Source organism: Ambystoma mexicanum, chromosome 2q (assembly GCF_040938575.1).
Source record: "Ambystoma mexicanum isolate Mex_15411 chromosome 2q, UKY_AmexF1_1, whole genome shotgun sequence".
NCBI lineage: Eukaryota > Metazoa > Chordata > Amphibia > Caudata > Ambystomatidae > Ambystoma > Ambystoma mexicanum.
This window is the reverse complement of record NC_090924.1, coordinates 1,416,127,424-1,416,143,723: the sequence shown is the minus strand read 5'-3', so window position 1 is coordinate 1,416,143,723 and position 16,300 is coordinate 1,416,127,424. Positions and strand designations below refer to the sequence as shown.

General features: G+C 46.4%; 1 protein-coding gene across 6 annotated transcripts in view; it reads right to left on the bottom strand.

Annotated features, from left to right (window-relative positions):
- Nucleotides 1-16,300, bottom strand: part of SCRN1 (secernin 1) — a 185,711-nt gene that overhangs the window by 45,825 nt on the left and 123,586 nt on the right. For 5 of the 6 annotated variants that reach the window (XM_069648920.1, XM_069648918.1, XM_069648919.1 and 2 more), the window contains 2 exons: nt 10,407-10,584; nt 4,497-4,656 (listed from right to left, as the gene is read on the bottom strand). In XM_069648920.1, coding sequence (XP_069505021.1) covers nt 4,498-4,656; nt 10,407-10,584 — 337 coding nt within the window. In that variant the 3' untranslated portion in view covers nt 4,497. The remainder of the gene's footprint in view (nt 1-4,496; nt 4,657-10,406; nt 10,585-16,300) is intronic. The other variant, XM_069648921.1, reaches the window with a different exon arrangement.

Here is a 16,300-nt window from a genome sequence, read left to right as displayed (position 1 = left end):
GGAATTGCTGAATACTACGCTAAATTTGTACAGAACTTTTCAGAAACCACAGCTCCTATGTGCAAATTAATGAATAGGGGTCTGAGCACAAGTGGGGCGCAGAGCAGCATGAGGTGTTTAAAAAAGTGAAGGATTGCATCACCATGCCAGTTCCTACAGCCTAGGAGCAACACTGACCCAAAGGAAAGGTGACGTGGAACAAGTAGTGGAATTTGCCTCAAAGGCACTGTCACGAGCAGAGATGCTAAATGTTAATGGTATTTGTACCGCACACCGTCACCAATGGAGTTGGTCCCCAGGAGCTCAGGCCGATCTGTAAACGATAAGGCGGGATGGGTTAGTAAGGTGCAGAGGGAGTGGGATAGTGAGGGGAGTGGTATTCTGTTGGCAGCTTCAGTTCATTATACACCGTGCATTGAGCTTTGGTGCGAGTATCGGATTGGAATCCGTCGTGTGGTGTTGGTGCGGCTTATGTGTTGTTTAATTGTTGTTGCATGTGGTGAAGTGCATGCGGTTTGCTGTGCAAGAGGTGGTTGTGTGAGTTTTTTGTTTGAGTTAAGTATGCAGAAACGTTGCCAATGTTCACAAATCAGTCCAGATGGTGAGGATTTTTGGGGTGCAAGGTAGAGTCGACCACTGGACAAAGGAATCCGAAGACGAACTTGACAAAGACGCCTGCTGGTACTCCTGGACCATTGGTTTGCCCAGTGAAACCCTGCTGCTGTGCTGAAACTCCAAATTCGTATCGACAGAGAAGCTCCTGCAAGGACGACTTCTCCCTTTGAGTTGGTGGCACCAATCAACTCCAAAGTAAGCCACCTGGACATCTTATCAACGCTGGTCGAGTCTCCACTGCAGTCGCTGCTGGAACCAGATAGCCAGGGAGAGGAACACCAGTTCGTATTCATTGCTTTAAGCAGGACTGACTGAGCCTGAGCCCACTCAACAGAGTGCGGGACCCCAGAAGCAAGGAAAGCCCATCTCGACAGCCAGGAACCACAGTGGTGCTATTTGCAGTAGACACGAGGAGCTGAAAACACTGAACAGCCACTTGTACTACAGATGAACTACTCAACAATAGAAAAAGAAATGCTGGCTTGTGCATGGCAAGCCAATTATTTCTGGACCTTCATCTAGTGCACCGAATTCCAACTGGTGACAGACCATAAGCTGTTGATACACATGCTTAGCCCTGGAGGGACGAGAACGGCCACCACTCGCCTTGCCCATATAGCAGCAAACCTGCAAGAATATACATACAAAGTGGCCATATCATGGGATGGCAAAATGCGCAGGCAGACTGCATGTCCAGACAGCTAGAGCGAAACAACATAAACACAAACTTCCTTAAGGACGAGTGCGTCGTAGCTACATTGGGAGATCTCTGAAGCAAGGAATACCTGAAGATGAGTGAGAAACACTCGAGAGAGGAAGCAGCCAACGACAAAACCACTGCAAAACTCATTCAATGGGTTCGAAATGGCTGGCCGGATGAAAGAATGATCACAGGTGGCCTGTGGCCGTACTGGAAAGTAGCCGATGAGATATCTGAGGACCAAGGCATGCTGATAAGAGGCGACCAAGCCATCCTGCCCGTTCCGTTGAGAAGAACTATCATGTTCAGGGAAAATGCAGGGCACCTGGGAAGCAACATGATGAGAAGAGTGAGAGAGTCGTACTGGTGGCCGGGCATGGACCCAGACATAAGAATGATGACTGAAAGGTTCCACGAGTGCCTCAATAGCGACAAGATGTTGAAAGTGAGGCAAGCACAACTCCATCCAACAGAGATTCCAGAAGGAGTGTGGCAGAAGCTAGGACTTGACTTCACAGGGCCACTGGAACCGATGAGACCTGAGCACAAATACGGCATTGGTTAATAGACTACCTATCGAAGTGGGTGGAAGTGCTGTTTGTCCCATATATTACGTCATCCACAGTAATCGAAGTATTGAAGAACATCTTCCAGAGGGAAGGCCTGCCCAAAGAAATGGTCACCAACAATGGTGTCCAATTTGTTTCACGAGAGATGGATACATTCCTGATGGAAAACAACATCCACCAAGTAAAAGCGGTCCTGTACCGCGCCCAAGCAAATGGCCTGGTGGAACGGGCCAATAGGATAATCAAGGGAGCGATGCGACTAGCCAGAGCATGAGGGATGGGTCCTTTTTCCACAGTGAAGGAAGCAGTGGCAGCCCACCGACTGACCTTCAACAGGATCACCAATGTGTCCCTGTTTCGGATGTTAAGAGGACGCAGAGCAGCGTCCACATTGGTCATTCCCTGGATGTCACAATTAAGGGAAGACAATGAAGTCAACATGGAAGAATTGGTATGGAGAATGAAGAAGAGAAAGGCACTCATGAAGGAGTGGAATGACAAGAGAAGAGCGTCCCAGTGCAGCGGAATTCGAGAAGGAGACTGGGTCAAGATAAAGCTGACACACATAGACCCTGTCACAGGGTCCAAATTCAGCAGACCCATCTGGTTGTGTAAAAAGGGGGACTTATCATGTGCACACTCGGGATGGAAGAAGATAGAACTAGTGATGTTGTTTGAGAGAAGTCCCAAGGAAAACACCAGGCCACACCACTCGGGACCAGGTGCAGGAAAACAAGGAGAAGGGAGAAGAAAGAAGGATCGACAAAAGACCACAAAGCACGAGCAAGGTGACTGCAGGGAGGCAGGAGCAGCAGGAAGAGTATAGCCAGACTCCCCAGGAAGCGGGCAGGAGGAAGCAGAGGACATGCAAGGAAGAAAGGAAAGCAGAGAAGGTCGACCTCAGAGGGAGAAAAAGAGAGACCAACACAATTCACGGACTTTTTCATGGAGTAGCACCACCTACCTTTGTCTTCCAACAAAAGGCAGTATGCAGAGCGTACCCACACAAGACCGCGCCCAACCTCTCTCGAGACGACAAAAAGAAAAGCAAAGTGTGGCACGCAAAAAGGCATTCGTGGCACAGGCGAGCGAGGGACAGCACCACAGCCCTAGCACTCTGACCAGCAGGTCAGGCCCCATCACCTGCCACTTCTAGTATAATCTCTCTTGGACACCCACATATTAAGCCATGGACTAGAATAATCACAGTGAAGCAACTGCATGCAAGCAGAATTATTTTATTGGCAATAAAGGCAGTGTCACACTTGAAAGTGTCTGTGTGATTATTGAGAGGCCACAACATCGCCCTGGAGAATAGCTTTATCGCCTGAAAGGCCCAGTTTAGCACACACAGCACCACCACTTTTTGGAGAATTCACTGCCTGTCACAATCTCTCAAGATATGTTGGGTTCCGGTATGTGGAATATATCCTGGAAGGTTGGACTCCTTCCAGAAAATCTTATCTTTTTTATTTCCAGCGGGCCGCTTTGAAGGTGCAAAGTGGAAATAATTGACTTAAGAGTCCGAGGAACTGTGGCCAAAAAAGAGAAAGGTCTCGAGGTGTTTTAACTTACATCTACCTTGTATTGCTTGGTGATAACAAGAGCCCTCCTTATCTGCCAAAATATAAGGGGTATCATTTGAAATGGCACAGAATCCTTAAGCTGCCCTGGTCATAGTGGGCTGGACAACAATAGTTTCACACATCGTGACTGGTTGGCACTAATATTGAACAGATTCAGCATCGTTACCGGCACATGAGACCTCTACGGTGATGACTGGCACAGTCAAAAAGCTTTATAGCATAACATATCAAAATAATCTGTCTTTTTATTAGACAGAACAAGCAGAAAAGTCAAATCAACAAAGCTCACACACACAAGTGAGGCGTATATAAGGGAAAAAGGCAAGGGCAACATTTATGAGAACTGTAGAAAAGTGAAATTGGTGTCAAGGAAATTAATTGAGTTAAGCAGAAACCACGCACAGTGCATAAAGTAGAGACACGGGAATCTCAAAACTCATATGAGGACTTTTACCTCGAAATAAACATGGAAACTAAGATGAGGGTGCTGGGAAGAGCAGAGGTTTTACTCTCCATGATGTGGATAGGCTGCAAAGATCCCACGGGTTCCTACCCTAATACCTACATGTGGTATTAAGCATGTTAACTTGCAGACATCCCAGAATAACATGTGTGTCTATTTGCTGCATTTTTGTAGGCTCAGAAAAGGCAAGTTATAGAGTCTATATAAGATCACAAGGGCATTATTACCTTATCTAATTTCTTGTTGGGAATACCCATGAGTGAGTGCTAGCATAACTCAATATATAAAACATTCACAGTACATTCAGACGGAATACCCAGTGCTACGAACACTCTCTGCCTTTTCACAGACCACACAAAGTGAAAGCCATCTCAACATGGTTACACCAGCTCTTGCTCTGCATGAAAAAAACCTCCATCTCTGAAATAATTGGGCCACTTTAAAGACTGTGCCATGTGTTAATGTGAGTCAGTGGTAGAGCTAAGATTCTAACCGATGAAGTTCTGGGACAAACTCCAGTTCCATTAGCCGTTCAATGCCTTGCTGCCGAGGAATCGACTTACTTCATTTATAGAACTTGATTTCTGTGTCCACGCAGTCGTAGAAGAGGTCCACGACTTCAGATGGATCCAGAGCTTTGGAGCTGGCCAGGATGTCCTCCATGGCTTCCAAGCCCTGCTTCTCCAGTGCCAGCATGGTCCTCAGGAGCTCCTCGCCTTGCTCCTGCAAAAAGAGCGCTGTCATCTAGAGTCTACCTAGGAGTAATAACAGTAGCCTTTTTGCAAGCCCATAAACCTTCTGGTTTTTCTGCACTGCATTTAGACAACCAAAGTGGGTGCACCCCTATACTTTCAACTCAGTCCCATGTGTTTCCCTTTGTATGGACTCGACCCACAACCCCCCATGGAACCCCATCGGTAAAATGGGTGAAGCCTGACTGTAGGGGAGTCTGTTGTGCTAAACTTAGGGATATTATTTGAATAAAAGTGCACTGAGGGCAGAGTCTTCGTGCATGTAGTTTAACCCTCACACAAGCCCTGTGATATTTTCAAAAAACATGCATGGAAAGAAATATTAATTTATCCCATGTTTCAGCTAGTCAATTTTAGTGCTTGAACACAATGATGGCCAAGGTCCTGTGTCAAAGCAACCTTTTATTAAGTAGTAAAATAGTTTCACATCTTTCTGGTGGCTAATCTGACATGTACCAAATATGGTAGTTGTATTATATTTTTTATGACCCTCTCAAATTGGAAATTAGTTCGATGAAATGTTGTTCTAGGATTATATACCTTTTTTTACTTTATTTGAGCCACTCAATGCAGATAGTTCTAGGTGTGATGGTGTGACGTCAGTGCTATTGTGCTTATGTGGGAAGGATCGCCTATAAGCGCTATATCTGGGCCGGAATCGTACCATAATGTCATCACAATTGTGCCGACATTACTAAAAATGCACCTCAGCGTGGTACGAAAATCCCGAGCCCCATTACTGTGCCCAAGCAGAGCAGGGAGAGTGGGGCTTGCAGCGGTGGCCCCCGGTTTCCTTAGCCGCAGTGATGGCAGTCAGGATTTTCGGTAAGCAGGGGATAAGATAAACAAAAAAAGAAAAGGATCCTGCAGCGTCAGCACCGCCCCACGTACGTGGGAGGAGCTGACGCTGCTGGGTGAAAAGGATGTCGGCGGCACACACAGGAGTGCGCCGCAGTAAAGTTAAGTGTGGGGGATGAGGTTTTAGGGATTGCGGGCCAGGGCAGGCAGGCAGAAGTGATCTATCTGATCACTGAGCCGCACCGTAATTGGCGTCAACATTTTCATCAGTGCAGTTACGGGCACACAGTGATCACATAGATCCCCTGGGCCCTGATTGACACCTACTGTATATGGATATCCCAGGGCTGGGCCATCCATATACAGTAGGTGTCAATCAGGCCATGCCCCCAGCTATTGTTCTGAAAGCAAGCTAAGGCTGTCTTTTACCAACCAAGTATGCCCCTACCTGCCACTGAAATGACAAACCCACAGCTGAAGCACTGAAGTAACAGGAGCGAAAAACAAAGGCAAGAGCAGACCTTTGGCACATTGAAGCTGAGGCAACACACATAGAATGATTTGGTGTGCACAAACCACATTTCTGAAGGTTTGTCAATGCGTCAATGCAAAGAAAAGAGGCTACCTGAAGGGTCGGGATTGGTAGTTATGATGAATCCGATGGTGCCATCACTTCTTTTCGCCGTTAACCTCCACCCATGTGGCCAGAGGACGGCAGCCGCAACCTGATGCTGACCATGGGGGAGGCTATATGAAGGAGGATTACATGGGGGGAGACAACCTCTGGGGAAGTGTCATGGCATCATCGGATGAGACATTGTATCCCCCTTTTTCTTATGAGGGTACCCCATCTATACCCGAAGCCTTAATTGCATTTTGTTACACCTCCTCTAATGCACCTAGCAAGGGTACCAAAGGCCTTTTAACAAGATCTGCATGTAAACTATCAAAATCTGACTTTTCTTCTACAACTCATGAAAACATCTTCTCAGACTCTACCTACAAACAAGTTATTCAGTACTGACTTGCCATAGAAAACCAATAAGAACGTTTGCCCAAACTTTATATGCACGTGGTCAAGAATGGACTTCCATTCCCATAAGCACAAGAATATTGGGACAAGGAAGAGGGACTGAGTAATACAGATCACCCAAGGCCAAGACCACAAGCCGCACTCTAGTTTTTATGAACGCTTACATACAGCGGGGAAATTTGAACAGCAGAGGCAGCTGTCTAAGGAGAGCTGCTGGCGTGAGAAGAATGCATCTCTCAGAATCGACAGAGAGACATAGGGGCTTAGAGGCATTCCGTGGGGCCAACTGGCTTATCCAGAAGGAGAAGGTAAGCTAGCAGCGAAAAAGGACACGCTGCAGGAACGCCAGTGAAGACCTCTGGGTGTTTGCAGGTGTTAGGAGGCAGCCTCCACCTTACCAGAGCTGGGGAAGATGCTGAAGACCCCAGCAGGAACCACGAAGGGCCGAGAAACAGAAGAGGTGAGCAGGGCGGTGAACGCTTGTTACCGACTTACCGCGGGATAGATGAAATATGCAAGGAAGAACCAGTGAGTCCACGAAAAGGAAGCGGGACACTCGGGCGTATTGGCAGACATGCCAAACACCATTTATGAATAAGACAGTCCTTGAAAGAAAAAGTGCACGCGAGCATTGCTATAAAAGGGGAAAAGTAACCAGAATAAGAGACTTACAACTGTGTGAGTGTATGCAATATACCTGTGAAAGAAATCCTGGCAGAATAATATAGCAAAAAGAAACAATACCACTAAAAGTGAATGTAGGATACTATCAGTATTGGAAGTATGCCCAGAGCACACATAAGGAAGTCCTGGCAGGAGAGAATAGCAGGCAGTTGCAAGTATATTTAGGAAAGCCCTGGTAGGAAAGTATGCCATGCACCTGCAAGTGTATTTAAGAAAGCCCTGGTAATAGAGAATTCCAGGACGTTGCAAGTATATTTAAGAAAACCCTGGCAGGAGAGAATGACAGGCAGTTAAAATAAGCCCTGTTAGGAGAATATACCAGGCTGTTACAAGTGTGTTTAACAAAAGCCCTGGCAGGAGAGTACACCAGACAGTTTGAAAACATGAGAAAACCCATATGAATGAAAATCCCTGGTAGGACAGTATACCAGGCAAATGCAAGCGCAAGAGTGATCATAAAAGAAAATCCCTAGCAGGATAGTATACCAAGTGGATTCTAATTGTGAAAATGGGCCTCATTACAACCCTGGAGTTAAGGGGTTAACGGCGCCGTAAAAGGCTGCGGCGCCGTTAAACCCTTAACGCCCGATTCACACTTTAACGCCTGCTTTTTGCAAGTCCAACCCGCTAAGGGACCTTGGTGCTAATTACGGCACCGTAATTTACGGTGCCGTAATTAGCGCCTTCCCCATTCCCATTGAGCCCTATGGGCCAAAAATGGGAATGGGGAAGGGGCCATGGTGAATGGGGATTTACCGCCCCGCCAACCTTGGAATGGGGCGGTAAATCCACCATCCACCATGGCGGAATCCGGCATGGACCATGGTGCTAATAGCACCATGGTCCGACGCCAGGGTTGTAATGAGGCCCAATGTGACTTTATGAGAAAGCCCGGACAGGAAAGCAAATCAGACATGAAGTTGAACAATGTGTAAAAAAAAAATGGACTCAAGAAATCCTAATAAGAGCACATCAGGAAACTGAAGTGGAAATGAATTAAAGGAGAAAGGAAACCTGGCAGGAGAGTACACCAGGTATCCAAATATGACAAAATCCAAAAGTTAAGTTGTTTTATGCATCCGTCATGTTGAAGTTCGAGAGACTGATAATCCTGAACAGAAACCAGAGCAAAGAGACATCCAGGGGAAGAGAACCACACTCTGGAACAAGGCCAAAGACATTTTCCCTTTTCACTTTAGGGTTGTTTTGTTAGAATGTGAGGGCCCGAATAGAACTTTGGACAAAGGATGTTTTGTTTTGTACATTCTGACCGCTGACAGATCCTTAGTATTGGTTTTAGGCAGGGAAACTCCTCTAGAGCAGGGACAGAGAGGCATTTCCCAACCCCCTTTTATTTTAATATAAGCCATTGACCAAAACTATAAACCCCTTGTGTCTGAGTTTCATTCCTGGCTCCTCAAATAGTGAACAGCGACTTCAAAAGGTAACAAATCCTAGAGCTGCAATCTGTATAAATTGCCAAGCAGGGAATATTAACCCAGTGTAGCATTTTGGGAGGTGCCATAATGCCACTGCTGAGGAACCAAAGAAGACTTTGTTCTCCACTTCCCAGAACCAGAGACTGTTTACCAGTGTTAGGATACCTGAATCCTGTTACCCTTTCCCAAGTGCAGTAAAAAGGACTGTGCATCAGCCGCGTGTCCTGCTCTGTCCGCTGCTTGGTCCTGTCTGGAGTATCGTGAGAGAAGAGGGGACAGAAAGATTCCTGGCCCAATCCAATAGCCCCGTTGGCTTGGAAACCTAAAAAGAGGTCAGTCTCCAAACCCTGTGCCGAGTTAAGGCAGGGAGCAGGATGCCCTGTCTGACTTGCACCTTTCTTTTATCAGCTGCTTGGGAAGCCTGCAGGGATGTTCCATCCTAGATAGGCGGGCTTAGAGAACAGGGCTAGACCGTTGGCCAAGTCTAGTGGCCTGTGAACCAGCAGATCCCTCTATGTGCTTGGTAATGTGCACCCAGAGATATGGACTTGCACATCTATGTGTGGAGGATTGAGCTACTAAGTGGGTGACCCCAATTAGCCTAAACACTGCCAGGGCATTTATCATCATGTATCTGAACTGGGTTCAAGGATGTATTTCACTGTTACTGGTGTTATGTTATATTAAAGGTACTTGTATAGCGCATCGTTACCAACGGAATTGGTCCCCAGGCGCTCTGGCGGTTCTGCAAACGAGAATGTGGGATGGGTTAGTTAGGTGAAGAGGGAGTAGGCTAGTGAGAGGAGTGGTGTACTGTTGCCAGCCTCAACTCAGAATACACCGGGTGCTGAGCTTTGGTGCGAGTATTCGATCGGTGTCAGTCCGCGTGTGCTGTTGGTGTGGCTTATGTGTTATTGCGGTGTGATGAAGTGCGTGTGGCTTGTTGTGCGAGAGATGGTTTTTTGATTTTTTTCAGTGGGATAAGTATGCAGAGGGTTTGAGTTTATATTGGTTAGTGGGTTATATGACATTTAACATGCTAACATTCACATTCTGTCTAAGTGTAGCACTTGCTGACCTACATAATTCCGTCTAAGTGTGGCCCTCGCCAACCTTCACAATCCCATCTAGATGCGGCGCAGGCTAACGTTGATGAAACAAGGTTTACTGAGGCCCTTTAGTGCACACGCATACATGTACAAATGTTCTTGTTTTGTGCAGAGTTCTCGTGTTTTGGTCTGCAACAATTCATTTTTATGAACTTATGTTAAACTTTGTCCAGAGTCGCGTACCACACACGACTACTAACTTCCAAATTACGATTTATACAAACAATTTAGACTTGGTACGGGCATGTGTGTGTATATATATATATATATATATATATACATATATATATACGTATATATATATATATATATACACATCCTAATGGCACTCAAAAGGTGTTATAGTATTGTTTATTGAATAATTGTTTCTTTCTTGGTCGCCCAAGCATCACACTCGGAGTAAGTCTTAAGCTCAGCTCACTCTACCAAAGGGTGAGCCAAGGAGTCCATGAGTGGCTTCAAAGGTCCCCTTATGCAGACTGTTGTCAAAGCTTTGCCATTGCATGTACAGTATTTGGATCTCCTCCCCCTCTTCAACCTCAATCATAGGACGACCCGGACAACTAAGAATAAGAAAAAAGGAATGCTGCTATTTTACATGGCCTCAACCAACTGATCCCGGCCTACCTACCCAACCCATCTGGTCCCGGCACCTCACCTTGTCATCGACTGCACTCCTGGCCCGCTCGTGTGCCTTGTAGAGTTCGTGCCTGCGGTCTGGTATCTCCTGAAATCGTGGCTCCCTCCTGGCAGGGTCAATGTCACCCAAACACGGCGAATGAACTTTAGGAACCTGTTTAACCCCATCCACGAAAATGAAGGGTTTGAAGATGGACCTGAAGGAAAAAGGGAAAGGTGACAGCTCAGTCTGCAAAACCCATGGTAGCTCCTGTGTTCCGTGCAGCACAAGCTGCATTTTGTAGTCAGGTTCTAACAAAAGACAGAAAAATACTGCTTCGCCTCCTCCCTCCCAGAGTACCCCAGGTACTAAACATGTCCTGAATTAGCCTATCCCAACTTGACAACCATTAGAGAATGCAAATGCACTGCTTCCACCTCTCCCAGCATGATAGGCTTTCAGGTAATAACAAGCAGAGCACATCAAGCTCTCCCTACTGAACTTTCACCCCCCCCCACACCAACACCCATAGGAACACGAATATACTGCATAGTCCCACCATTGTAACAACTAACCTGACTCCACAGATACTGAAAATGGGATGCATTAACCCCTTCTAACCGGATGGATTTGGGGCCCAGTTAATAGTGTGCTCCCAAGGGGGACGACAGTATGCAGTGTGTGCTAGAAGAGATATGTTTGGGTGCCTATTCATAGTACACTGGTGTGCGTGTTTGCGTGCCCGCGCACCACCTGGTCAGAATCTCCCTCAAACTCACCCCATTGTAAGAAGCTCACTGCTTCCCGCCAAATCTGATTTCTCACCTTTTGTATGTTCTTTTGTGATTGATCAAAAGAGCTCTGTTCCTACATGTACGTAAATAAATGTTAGGCGCCATTTGGTCATAGTACATCATTAATAGTGTACTGTAGAAGTTGCTCTGAATAAAGCATTACCTTGTTCTAGTGGCTTCAGTACTATGATGGGTTGCTGACATCTGAGATGTGTTTTGTTAGTGGTTAGTGTAGTTATGCTGCTTGGTTGTATAGAGCTTAACACCGTGGTCCATGACATTTTAAAGAACTGAGGAGGAAGACAAGAGTGGTAGGAAGTGGGGCGGGGGAGACGTAGAGGGAGGCAGATAATGTCAAGTTGTGTTTTGTTAATTTCAAAGGTGTTTTGTATAGCGCACAGCTGCCAATGTTATGACTTTGTAGCACACTCTCCTTCTCTGTGCATAAGCTGCTATATCCCAAGTCCCGGCAGACGGACGTCTGGATGGTTGATGCCTTGGGTGTGGATTGCTAGTGTGTGGTGTCTTGCAAGTAATGAGGGAAGGTTGGAGAGCCACTCCGAGCATGCGCTACAAGGGTGTCGCTGCAGCTAAATTGAGATACAGCAGCTTGTGAGGTGGATAGAGCATGAGTTGTGAGTGATGAGTATGGTATTAGGTCCCATGCAGGCTTGGTGATACAATGAACAGAGTCCATCACAAGTGCAGGTGTGAAGGTCAGAGTTACGTATATGTAGAGGCATCATACGTAACCCTAGTCACTAGTTAGTGCTTCTAGGGAGAAACATTTTCGGCTTTGTTAAATGTACGGCAGTGTGGGTAAAAATGGGTAGTTCTGTTACCACCACCTTACCGTCACAGGTTTCCCCCCTTCTCACCTGTCTATGTTGTTTGTTTGGGTTCTTCGGTGGAGTCTTCTTTCGCACAGTTCGGGTCTTGTATAACCCTGTGCGTAGGTCCTCGGTTTCCAGCGCGTTCAGCGTCCCGTCTTCTGGGAACGTTCAGATGTCCGGGAAAAGTCCAGGAAAATGGTGAAGAGCGCACTCGGGGAAACAAGTGCACAGAGTTCCAGGATGCAATGGAGGACATAGCAAAAGGGGAGGAATGAAGGGGGGTACCGGGAACCAGGAATCAAAGGATTAGCAAGGTGAACTACGGAGCACACGTCTAGCCACGGCAAGCGATAGCGTTGAGACGCGCAGGGCAGCGGGGGGGCGTGTCCGCTTTATAGAACATAGTGTGTGCGGCGCGGAAACTGGTAATCCGCGTTCCGCGGCCATGTTGGGCCCCTATGGGTCAGGCACCAGGAAGTCCAGAAGGGGCGCGTCCGATGGCTCATGACATTTACCACACCGCATTACTATGAGTTTTAGAGGTGAAGTGGAGGAATTACCGCCTGTAAAGATCTGGAGGAAAATTGTCCACTTTACTGCCAAAAGTGGTCATTCTGAGAGCATCGCCCTGGAGTCCTATTCACTCCAAGATTGGAGTTTTACACCGCCTTTCCACCACTCATAATCCTGTGACACAAGACCAACGGGTGGTAACTGTATTCAATTTTGACAGTAATTCCACAGATTTAGCACCACTTTAACATAATCATCTCCTGTGTCATCTGCATGGCCTTTGACAAAGTGCAGGTTTTGGTGGGAGAGTGGTGGTGGTGCAAATAGTGTGTTCTTTTGTTTAAGCAGTTACATGTTGAGGAGTGGTGTTTGGTGCTGTGTTTGTGTCTTGTGTTGTATTCAAATTTATGTCAGAGATTCTGTCATGAAGCCACAGTGGTCCCTATGGAAATGTTGGAGGCTTGTGCCCTTATGTTTTATCCATAGGCATAGATGCCCCAACAAAGATGGCCACAGTGAAACCCACACTGCCCTTGACAAGATGGCAGATTGATGTTACACACATTGATGATGTCATACTACGATGGCACCACGTTCACAGGACTCAGTGGACCAAAGCCCTCATAAGGATCATGGATCGGGTGATCTTCGCATCGCAACGCTCAGATGAGCTTGATCCTGTGCAGATGCTCCAACTCCTGCAGACATTGACTCCTTTCTTGCTTGTTTCTGTTGTTCATTCTCCTGTTTCCTCCTGTGTCCCTTCCTCCTGGTTCCTTCTCCTTCCCTGGATTTCCCAGTGTACCTATCTCCAGGTTTCCCCCTGCTTCTGGACTCAACTCATTATCCTTAATTTCTGTTCTTTGCTGCTTTATTCGTTTCCCTGATGTTAGGGCCTGGGTTAGGGCAACACACTTGCTGCAAGGGAGACTGTGCCAATCTATGTGGATTTACAGTTATTGACATTCAATTCCTTTTGGGATATAACTTTTAAAGTTCCCTTTTCATCCTGCTCTTCTTGAGCCTCATTCCAATTACTGTGGTAACAGTAACGCAAGTTCATCATTATTACACATGGTCGCCAGGTGGGATACATTCTCTTTCTAGAAGTGCGGGTCTAGAGTTTACCAAGATGGCCACCGGGGAAATGTCTCCTGATCGCGCATATAAAACTAACAGAGAAACGAGCGATAGATGGCTCACAAAATGCTTATTACTAAGAACCCGACAGCGTTCCTCTCTTAATACCCAGATTAGGTATTTAACCAAGTAAGAAAAGGGTGGTGACCTTTCTCGTTTTTAGTCACTTGTTCCATGCTCATTCTGCTTCCATCAGTATTCTCAAGAGCGCTTGTATTTCTTTAGCTCTTTTTGAACTACCAGTATATGCTCACAGCTATATACGTACCTTGCTCCATTGTACTTTGTTTTATAAGCAGAATAGCAATTAAGGAGTGCTTAGCTAATTATTGCCCTTTTAACACCTTGCATTGCATTGCTGCTGTTCTATGTACTGTAGAACACATCCTGTGCTACCAACAGCAGAATTTGCCAATAATAACAGGCTTCACACATCCATACAGGTCAGCGCTTTCCACTGTACCTACGGATACCATCCTCAGGTTTTGCTGACTACAACCCCTCCTAAGACCTCTTTTCCATCTGTCCATGAACACATTACAGGGATTCAAGAGGGATACAACAGGGCCATAACTTGTCTTTAAGACTCCCAGGCAACAACCAACCAAGGAGCCGCACGGACCTAGGATAGAAGCTGCAAACCAGGGCCCAACAGGAGCCACGCCTGTCAACAGGACAGTACCCACATCAGGACCAGGACTCCACAGGGGGCTCAACACCTTTGACAATAGCCTTGAGAAAGACCCACGGGTCGAAACACGTGTCGGCTGACAAATAAGGCGCACTATTGCCTTTAAGTGTAGTTAACGCTTATCTAATGTAATATGAAGAAACAACTCAACATTATCACTAATAAAAGCAAATCCTGTATCGCATTAACTACAGTGTTAGAACGATTATTTCAACCATTGAAGCAAGATAGCCAGGAGAAAAACTTCTTTTATCTATTCAACAAATTGGGGTACTGGCTTAACCCCAACAGCTCCTGTGATCTTGCAACACCAAAATAACTTAATAGCCTCGGACAAAAGAGGAGCCTAGCACATGCTGTTTCCACACCTAGAACCAACCCAGATTTCACCAAGCTATATGCTGACTGCAAACTGTGCAAGGAACTGCTGCTAGCGCCTGGAGACCTAGTTGTTTGTCTTCACTTTATTTACCAAACCATTTGGTTCCATTGAAATTGTCAACAAAGTATTCAGCCTATTCAAAATGATCAAGCCCATCATTCCTGTCACCTTCGAATTGCAACTTTCTGCTTCCTGGAGTCACCTACACCTGTGATTCCATGTTTCCCAATTAAAGCCCCATGTGCATGCTCGTTTTCCAGGTAGATCGCTTCCACTGAGTACTCTGGTTTGGATGGCACACGGACCAGAATACGAAGTGTCGCGGATTAGTGATTCTCTGTATCATTGTGGTCGCTTTCAATACTTAGCAGACTGGAAAGTTTATGGACCATCTGCCACAGATGTCCACGCCTGGATATTGTCCATCGATTCCATTATTCGCACCCTTGGAAACTAGGATCTGTGGCATCTGGAAGGGGGCATACTGTCATGAATCCACAGTGGACCCTAGAGAAATGTTTGAGGCTTGGGTTTTTACGTTCTATCCATACACATAGACACCCCAACAAAGATGGGCACTGTCAAACCCACACTGCCCTTGCCAAGATGGAGGATCAACGTTACGCACATCCATAACGTCATCATACTAAGATGGTGCCGCATTCATTGGACTCTGAGGCTCAAAGCCCTCATAACGCTCCGAGCCATGCAGACATTGATTCTTTCCTTGTTTGTTTAGGTTGTTTGTTCTCCTGGTTCCTCTTGTGCCCCTTTCTCCTGGTTCCTTCTCATTCCCTGGAGTTCCCAGTGTTCCTACATTCTAGGGTTCTCTCTGCTCCTGGACTCAACCCCTTATCCTTGATTCCTGTTACAGCTATACTCGATTCCCTGGCTTATCATCCATGAGCCCAAGAGGGTTTTCCCCCTACAGGTTTTTTTTTTCCTTGGCAGTAGCTATAACACCCGTAAGCCTTTCCGTTGTACCTCACGGTGCCCGAGACGGGTAGCTCAAGATAATATCACATAACATCGCCACCACACTATGAACATTACTCCAGATACCTGGAAGTGTGTGTGGTAACAGATGTTACATATTTGTTTCTGTGGACTGGAGTGGCAACATCACCTTTGGAATCATGATGGTGTCGAGGAATAGCGGTTTGTGTGGTTATTGTGTTGTGTTCTGTTGTGGTGAGATGTATGTTCAGTGCTGCATCTCTCGAGTTTGGATGCCCATGAATGTAAAATCGTCTGAAAGAACCTGCAGATCTCATGTTTTACAGGTAACTTCCCCCCTCCCCTGTACATATAATGAGACAGGGTTGACGGTGAGAGTGGAAAAGCTGGCCAGGAGCCATCAGCCTGCAAACACAAGAACAGAAAAACAAGGAGCCTTTTCCTTCCATCCTCTCCACTTCCATCTAGCCCCACAAATTCTTTGGGGGTTCTCTTACATCCGCCCTGTTACTACCACTTTCCGACAGCCTCGGTCCTACCACACAGCCTTAGCGATAAGAGGCATACCAGCTTACAAACGGGCACATGCTACCAAGAAAAATAGGGAGAATGCATATTCTAAA